This window comes from Bolinopsis microptera, chromosome 4 (genome assembly GCF_026151205.1).
Source record: "Bolinopsis microptera isolate Bmic1 chromosome 4, MBARI_Bmic_1.0, whole genome shotgun sequence".
Lineage (NCBI taxonomy): Eukaryota > Metazoa > Ctenophora > Tentaculata > Lobata > Bolinopsidae > Bolinopsis > Bolinopsis microptera.
This window is the reverse complement of record NC_087075.1, coordinates 7,705,783-7,715,055: the sequence shown is the minus strand read 5'-3', so window position 1 is coordinate 7,715,055 and position 9,273 is coordinate 7,705,783. Positions and strand designations below refer to the sequence as shown.

The window sequence follows — 9,273 nt, the reverse complement described above, 5'->3', positions numbered from 1 at the left end:
ATGCTGACTCCGTCCAGCCAGGTTATAGGTGATACACGAATAATTTCAATCAGACAATTCACAGAATGCGTTTGGCAGGAACAACAACCAGCTACAAAAAGAGGCTGGTCTCGTGTTCCCAAAGTTTCTGCCACTCCTCTGACATTTCCCAAGCTTACTAACGGAGAAACTGTTGATTACGTCATAAAATTTTCATTTTTCCCTTCTAGAATAATGCCGATTCAACAATTTTAAAATTCAAATTCCACTCAATTTCATTGTGATAGTGATGATATTTAGGAATTGATTTGATATCTGGCTAATTTCCTCAGAGTCATTCTTGATTATACATACCTCTCAAGGCAGGCTCCCTGCTTCCAAGCTAGCGTGCATTGCAAAGGGAAGGCCGGGGCCTGCCTTATGAGATCGCATCGCAAAAGGGAAGCATCGATTTTAAGATGATATTATATATGGAGGAGTAAGATCAGACTTCGAAATCGGGATCAGAAACGTCAAAACCTATAAATTTCTAAACTTTTCAGAAAAATTGCAGAAAAATTGACTATCAGATATTTATATTTGGAGGACAATGAAAATAATTAAGCTGCAGCTGCTGTGAAGACATATCCAAAATTCGCTAACAAACCTGCTTCTCCCATAATTGATACATACAGTGAGGGGGACTTTTCGACCAAGGAGGAAACATGAGTAATGAGTATGGTGTGTTATTTTAGTGTAAATAGTTGTTTTATTATATTAGTTATGATGAAGAATTAGGAATAGGGGGGTTATAAAGGGTATAAGAGTGCATTGTGTTATATTATTATAATTATATGTAACCCACTTTCTTGAGATTATTGATTCATTATAACAGTGTTCTATTTGTATTAACCCACCTAACTGTGTAACAAATCCCTAATAACACCCCTTCTCCTCAGTAACATCCGTCACAACAGCTTTCAAGACGAAACCAAATCGTTGCTTCACGTACTCACGTAGGTTGTGTTAGTTATTTACTTTGTTTTTATTTTACTCTTCCAATTATTATTTCTTTAGTTTCCTTCAATCGTTTCTACGATTCTTTACCATAACTGCAATCTGTAGTAATCCACGAGGAGTAACCATACTCGTGTGAAATTTATAGAAAATCTTGGTTGGTTGGTTATAGAACTCGTCCCCAATCTCGTATTGGAAAATTATCCAACTAAATACTGAGTGTAAATACGGGTGGTACCTGCAAGCTCCAAGGGTATTTATTAAGCATTAAGAGTTCTGTACAACTGCAGTTAAAATGTTTTAGAATATTTAGTAATAATTTGGGTCGACATCAAAGAAGTGGTACTTGCATTCACATTTTTACGGACACACTGAGCAAGAAAACCCTTGATTCAATTTCACGAATACTGCGACATTAGTGTAATAAACGTCTGCCCCAAAGTTCCATAGTGTAGTTTTCACTCTTCTAATATCGACCCCTGCGGGTCCTACATACTTCCAAATTTTAAATTTATCCCACAGTTTCACACAATGTACTGGAATGTTACAAACAGAGCAATATATTCACTATATTCCTGTATCACTATATTATTATTATGATATAGAGACTACTAGACAGTATATAATATAGCCGTTAAATGTATCTTATCACTTGTGTTAGTAGTTCACGACCAATCCTCCGGCACTAATATAATTTTCTGATATAATTTTCCCACTGTCCGTTATATATAATACGAGACAAAAGAAACGCAATCTTAGGACGTGAGGAGAATGAGGACTACTCGGGCTAATAAATTATACGAAAGCCTTCAGTTAAATTGTTTAATTCTAAAGAAGGAGGAACGTGATATTTTGATCTTAACCGGTAAACATTGTCTCAACTATCAGCACTCTGAGCATTAGACACTAAATTAGATTAGATCTCCCTGTATCTCCCTGTATGAGCTGTATATGAGCTGTGTGTGAGCCGCTGTAGGTACGGGATGAGCTGAGGAGAGGGGAGGGGGTGTGTGTTTACATTACTCCTGCTTTCTTGTACTTGTAGTAGTAGTTGTAGTAGTTGCGTACAAGATATCCAGTGTATTTGTAAATTTGTGTATATTTTGTACATAGTGATATCTCACTACGCTGTGTTATCTAACTCACATTCTTGCTCTATCAGACCTACCAGTGTCCGCTTTAATTGGTCGGTGTGCTCCATAGACTTGTTGTCATTATTGGTAGTGCAATTAAACGATTGAAGTCAAGTAGTAACCATCAATTAGTAACCGTCAATTAGTAACCGTCAAGTAGTAACCGTCAAGTAGTAACCGTCAATTAGTAACAGGCTGACACATACGCAGCTCTCACAGTCTCTTCGACAACCAACACATAACAACTATTGTAAACTTTGCAACCTACAAAAAGTGTCGTATTGTGTCCGAATCACTGGATCAGACCGGAGTGACCTTATTCATTATTTTTCTATGGGTTTTAACATCTCAGCTTCGGGGCATCTTATAATTCCTCCTCATTTCGTCCTGCCAATCTCCACTAATTTTCCATTAGACTTCCCCTGCATCATCTCCTGGGAGGGTTGCCACACCCCAGAGGTAGGCAAAGCATCTTCATGCTATCCTCTTGTGTTCTTGCTTTCTCTGTCTCTTTCTCTCTTGTTTAGATGTCACTTGGTTCCCTGTAGTGTGTAGGAAATTGGTAATGTAATTTGTTAATCGGTGGGATCGGTACATAGAGAGAAGATTGTATTTGTATTCACTGCTACATACTATACTGTACACTGTACAGTGCTACCTACTGTGTAATTCAATTATAATTCAATCTCCTGAGTTTTCCTTTGCTCAGTTCCTCCTCTTTATTGGACAGTTGTAGAGTGCGAGTGTAGACTTAGTAGTAGTAACCAGTTGTTATGTCCGTAATCGTGCTTGCTTTGAGCTTCTAGATCTACCTCGTCTGTACTCCGTAATCGTGCTTACTTTGAGCTTCTAGATCTACCTCGTCCGTAGTCTGTACTCCCTAATCGTGCTTACTTTGAGCTTCTAGATATACTTCGTCTGTACTCCGTAATCGTGCTTACTTTGAGCTTCTACTTCGGGATTTACTTGCTATAGTATTACTCCTCTATACAAATGATAGTCACAGCTGCTTATTCAGTGCTTAGCCTTCGTTCAATTAATTATTCAATTAATTATTTAATTGAACTATTGAATGTTATGCACGCAGCCAACAGCCTTTCATAAATATGCCAATCGAATTATATCATCATATCATTTCCTACTAGACATATTTTTAAATCACAACTTATTGTATAGTAGAGCCTGTACATAAACATTTAATTAATTAGCCAGTGTTTGGCCAGTTCGTGCAAGAAATGTGATTTATCAGATCTCATATATCTGAGTTTTTCTATACCGTTCATTTTTCAGGCCTTGTATTACAGACTCTGTAATACACTGTAATTTACAGAGTTTCTACTGTACTGACACTACAGTTCAAGGCATTAATTTACTATAAAACTGCTCAGATGGCAACAGTACGTTTCAAAACTGAGTCCCCCTACGTTAAAAGGGAGGAGAGAGAGCACGACCCATCTGATCTGAAGTACCAGAAGTTTCTGGATACAGTCTCTGGGAGTGTTTCTAGCAGAAAACCTGTCACCATGGCCCTCTTTGGGGTGGGAAGAGCTGGTTAGTTCATGTTTTAATTTATAGTATTCAAGTTTTAAATATTCATTTTAAATATTCTCCATTTTAGGCATTGCAGTCATCAACAATAACAGTTTGATACGGTACTGTTTTCAGGGGGTATTCATTTGGGGAATTTAAAGGCACATTCGAGTATCAACCTGAGATACGTTGTTGAAAGTGATCAGAACAAATGGGACCAGGTTAAAAAAATTAAAACATTAAAATTTTTCAATAATTTAATGATAAGCTAACATTTTCTGCATTGTATCATACTCTGTATAAATTTAAATGTACGATTTCATAGGGTATAATATTTAATATCGAAACGTGTAACAAATGTAAGAATTAATTAATTAATTAATTAAATTTAACAGAATACACCCCTGGCAGATACAGTCAGTATGTGGTAGCAGCACTGAAATAGTTCACCCGGATCAAGCAGCTGAGATGTTATCAGACCCCGAGCTGAACGCGTGTGTTATCTGTACTCCTACCTTTACTCACAAGGATATCATTCTGCTGTGTCTGGAGGCTGGTAAGATTTCTATTTTCATTTTTTTGATATGGAGCTTCTTGCCACTTAGGTCCAGGATCATTATAATACATAACGCCGGACTTCTAGGAAGGTACGTACTTGGTTGTGGGATACACTCAACAGTCAACTTAGTAAGGTTGCTGGTGAGATAATCTTAACTGTTGATTCTTCTTGTTGTCTTAACATTCGTTGGATTAGAATTTTTTGTTTTTTGTCTCGAATTTTGTGTTTTCTCTTGAGTGATTGTATACGCTCAGGAACTGATTAGATTTAATAAAATTAACACAGAATAAAGATGTCTCATGTTACATTATTATTATAATGTGGTTAGAGAATCACCTTGACTTAACATTTATGTAGCTAAAATATGCAAGTTCAACAACATGCAATTTGTTGGTTATAAATGTTTCTAGAGAACCGACTCCCATAACATGTATAGCTGTAGTAAACCCGCGATGGGGTGGCATGTGCCTCAATAGGATATTACAAACATTTATTATATCAACTTATCATTAAATAAATTCAACAATATCAATAACTTATGGTTGATCCTTCACACTTAGTAGATATAAAAATAAAGTTAATCTACAGTAAACAATAAATAATCTATATTATATAAATCAACTATATTATCTCCCCACTAAACTCTTGTCATGTTTATTTATTGTCTTCAGGGAAGGCAGTATTCAGCGAGAAACCAATAGGTGAAACTCCAGAGGACACTAGAACTTGTTACATGACAGCTGAGAGAGTGGGTAAACCTCTTTTCTGTGGGTTTCAGAGGAGATACGATCCTACTTTTGCTGATATTCAGACCAGGGTTAGACGAGGTATGTAACATTGCTTCTTAGGTATTTGTGATATTCTAGAACATTATATATGATCTGTGTTGGCTGCTTGCCAATTCAAAGGAACATTAACTAGGAATGACTTTTCATTAGATACCTAGATCTGTAAAGCTGACTGGTTAAAGTTCAATGAGTTTCATAATATTATATCGATAATGTTTCAGGAGAAGCAGGGCACATCCAGATAATAAAGAGTATATCACGTGACAGCCCGCTACCCTCTCTTGACTATCTCAAGATATCAGGAGGAATATTTCACGATTGTATGGTTCATGACATAGACATGCAGTCTTGGGTACTTGGAGAGCTGCCAGTTCAGGTTAGTAAAGATGGTATGAGACACAGTTATTGAGGTACTTGAAGTTTGATTCTTGCCGGAGAAAGCATCCCAGAGAAAGCATTACAAGTGGAAAATCATGTTTTCCCATTTCTGTTCATTCCAGGTTCAAATATTATGATATTTCCAGAAGACACGTTTAAGGTACTGCAGTCTGTCAGATTTCCGAAGAAGGCTTTGAAAAATTAAAACAAAATGTGACATTTTTTTACAGAATTTTTCTTCGGTGACCAACTTAATTGCAGGTCCACACGATCGCCAATGCACAGATTCCAGAAATAGCTGAGATTGGTGACTATGATAACGTTGTCACAACCCTTACATACCCCTCTGGTCAGTTTTCCATATTACAGCTGTAAAATTAGTAATTAGTAATTAGTAATAAGTTGGCATTGGCACGCCCTTACATTCCTACTGAACACATCTCAAGTATAATTACTAATTCATAATTACTAATTACTCTCAGGAACGCTAGGAATAATAAACGTCAACAGATTTGCTGCGTACGGTTACGACCAGCGCCTAGAAGTGTTTGGTATGAAGGCAATGTATGAAGCTAACAATGGTAAACCTAACACGGCAGTTTACAGTACCAGTAGTGGGTCTAGTTCTGTTCCTATATACCACTCTTTTCCTTCTAGGTGAGAAAATGCTTTTTATTTGGTTTCCACTTTTAACTCACTATGTATGCATGATTCTGCATTTAACTCTTCGGCTGTATTGCTATTAATAATGCTAACTGTGTTCTATTGCGCGCGCAGGTACGAAGAGAGTTACGCTGCTGAAATGGACCATTTTGTTGGTAAGATCGTTTATTAATTACCAATTATGAATTACTAAGTTGCAATAATTACTGATTAATAATTACTACTAATTACTAGTCACTAATTAACAATTACTAATTACTAATTACTCCAGATGTAGTGAACGGAACTAGAGAGTTACCCATCACGTACTTACACTCCAGTGCTGTATCTAAGATAGCTGATGCTGCTGAGAAGTCTGCTAGAGAGGGGGTCTCTGTAGGGCTAGTGTGGGACAAAGCGGAGATACCGGCTGGATACTTCTGTTGATTAGCTAGATAGTGGAATGAGAATAACAAATAGTTATTATCTTTAGAGTTAGAGTTAGAATTTTACAATCAAATTTTATCAATTTATGAGTATTTGTATTATGCTAGGTTATTGTTAAATATTGTTAGCTGTTGTTAGATATTGTTAGATATTGTTAGGTATTGTTAGATATTGTTAGATATTGTTAGGTATTGTTAGATATAGTTAGGTATTGCTAGTTATTCTTTGCACCATTTATAATTTATCTGCAGCTTCATATTGGTTTACATCAGTTTATAATTTTGATATTAATTGTTAGTAATTATGATTAAATATGTTTCTCTCATAACAAATTACTTGCGCTAGTTCTCACACACAAATGCTTCACGTCACCCTGCCCACCAAGCACTCACTATTAGTATTTGGGGTCGTTCACATAATATTACGTAATCAGCTGAGAGGGGGGGGGGGGGGGGGGGGGTTTCCGAATGATTACGCTAGTGTAATTTTGACACAATAGCTATGTGTAAAACTGATTACGGAGGGGAGGGGGGGGGGGTAAAAATGTTCCAAAAAAATGATTACGTAATAATATGTAAACGACCCCTTATTGCCCGGACATAATAACAATCATTTTAACATTTTCTGGATTAGGTAAACTTGTAGCCCTCTGCTAATGTCCCTTAGAACTGAACCTAATACCTTCACCCCAATCTTAGCTCGATTTTGGGGTAGGATTTTCGGGGCGACAGTGAATACTTAGCCATTGTATTAAAATACACTTTAAACGTCGCTGAAAAATAATTTGAATCATCCCTTAACATTATAAAATATATTTAGTTGTAGGTATACAATTTCATTTTCTTTTCTTTTGATGAAAACATGTTTTGATTTTTAATTTAAGTTTTCTGCTAGGACTTAGATTATAATAATTATTAGATTCATTAGATTTATAATTAGAATTTATAGAATTAGACGTATAGTAGCTGACTAATTTTGTTGAACATTAAAGTTGAACTCAGATATTTATAACACTTGTGTGCCTGTGCTTACAATTAAACTCATTATAATTTAATGATTTCAACATTAATTCTTTATTCAAGAGCTCATGTTTTCTTTATAAATAATAAAAGTTGCATAATGAAATACTGGCCGATCAAAAATGTGTAATAACTTGGTTTGGCTTTGCATTCGTAATTATTCACAGGACATAATAGTATATATAATATTAGTATATACAAATTGAAACGACCGGTTGAGTCAAACAAATGTTTCAATCATGATACAAAACCATGATATCATCAGTAACAACTGGTGATATCATGGTTTTGTATCATGATTGAAACATTTGTCTGACTCAACCGGTCGTTTCAATTTGTATCTAGCTCTCGGCCTGCCGATTGAGCACTGTCAGCAGACGACGCCACCCACAATTATATTGATATATATATACTAATGTCCTGTGAATAATTACGAACGCAAAGCCTAGTATTATGGTGCTGCAATAACTGCTGGTGAAAGAAACGTTTGATGAGCCTTGAAGTTAATTCAATTTAAATTAAAAAAAAGGAATATAATCTGGGAAGATTTATTCGGTTCAAATTTTATTCTGTGATTCTTAAAACTCATTATAAACTGATAAATATGGAAATTTTTTACTTTTCAGTGTTTTCTTTTCGCACAGTTAATACAGTGAGAGTTTTACATGACTTTTTGCAGGATATGCTGATATGCCAATGCAGAGTTCAAATTCACTTAACGGAGTAATGAATACGGGCCCTGATCCGCCGATCGTAATGGAAATGAAAACTGAGGAAGAACAACCTACTGGAAAATCGCATGATTTCATATGTCCAAAATGTGAAGCCCATTTTCTTTATGAAAGTTGTCTCATTGAACATATCGAAAAAAATCATAATGATATAATCAGTAAGGGTTTGAACTCTTTTGCAAATAAGCCGGCTTACCTGTCAAAACTAACAGAAGAAGTGATGAAGCTGCAAACAATTCTTGCAAAGGAGGATCATTCTTCCTGCATGATTGTTCATAAGAATTTCGTTGCTCACCATGATGCGAGTATAAGTCGTTTCACTCCTGCTGAAGAGAAGTCCTTCGAGTGTGCTGAGTGTTCATGTGAGTGTTCTTCCAAAACTGGTCTTGTCAAACATCGCCGCCTAATGCACTCTGCAAAAACCTACAAACTTGCAAGGAATGTTCATATTCTGGTCCTTTAAGAAATAGCCTGATTGATCATCAGAAAATTCACACACGGGAAAAAATGTTAATGTGTTTGGAGTGTTCTTATGAATGTACTTCAAAAAGCACTTTGGTCCGGCATCAGCGTCTCCACACAGGAGAAAAGATCTATGAATATGATTTGGATTATTCCCAATTTTCAATGAAGAAAAAGCGCCTCTTAGAGTTAGGAGAAAAACCACATAAATGTGGTGATTGTCCTGCATCCTTCGGAACCAAGTCACATCTTTTCAGACATCAGATGACTCATTCTGGAGTGAAGCCGTACAAGTGCGATGAATGCTCATTGTCTTTCACTGAGAACCAACATCTTAAACGCCATCTGATGATTCATACTGGAGAAAAACCGTACAAATGTGAGAGTTGTTCATATAAGTGCTATAGGAAAGATTATCTGGACAACCATCGTCGTAGTATGCACGCTGCAACAGGACCCTAGATAATATATTATGTAAATTTCAACGAATCTGTCATTCCTATCAGAAATATAACTGTGTAGTCAGTAATCTGTTTAATACTAAGAACTGACTACGCAGAATACGACAATCAGAATTTATGTTTGCAACTACTGTTTCCGGTATGGTAC

At 36.1% G+C, this 9,273-nt stretch overlaps 1 protein-coding gene across 2 annotated transcripts; it reads left to right on the top strand.

Annotated features, from left to right (window-relative positions):
• The first annotated feature begins 575 nt into the window (after nt 1-575).
• On the top strand, nt 576-6,460 carry LOC134814027 (inositol 2-dehydrogenase-like). 2 transcript variants are annotated; one of them, XM_063821999.1, is made up of 11 exons: nt 576-699; nt 918-974; nt 3,497-3,659; nt 3,774-3,859; nt 4,050-4,194; nt 4,869-5,024; nt 5,207-5,361; nt 5,625-5,712; nt 5,846-6,020; nt 6,141-6,181; nt 6,298-6,460. In XM_063821999.1, the coding sequence occupies exons 3-11, from the start codon at nt 3,497-3,499 to the stop codon at nt 6,450-6,452; spliced, it is 1,164 nt and encodes a 387-aa protein (XP_063678069.1). In that variant the 5' UTR covers nt 576-699; nt 918-974; the 3' UTR covers nt 6,453-6,460. The 2 variants fall into 2 exon arrangements, with proteins under 2 accessions (XP_063678069.1, XP_063678068.1); XM_063821998.1 differs by having other exon boundaries at nt 576-714.
• The last annotated feature ends 2,813 nt before the right edge of the window (nt 6,461-9,273 follow it).

Coding starts and splice junctions, on each gene's coding strand:
- LOC134814027 (XM_063821999.1), top strand. CDS start 3,497: ATGGCAACAGTACGTTTCAAAACTGAGTCCCCCTACGTTAAAAGGGAG. Junction 3,860..4,049: donor ATCAGAACAAATGGGACCAG/GTTAAAAAAATT, acceptor CACCCCTGGCAG/ATACAGTCAGTATGTGGTAG. Junction 6,021..6,140: donor TACCACTCTTTTCCTTCTAG/GTGAGAAAATGC, acceptor TTGCGCGCGCAG/GTACGAAGAGAGTTACGCTG.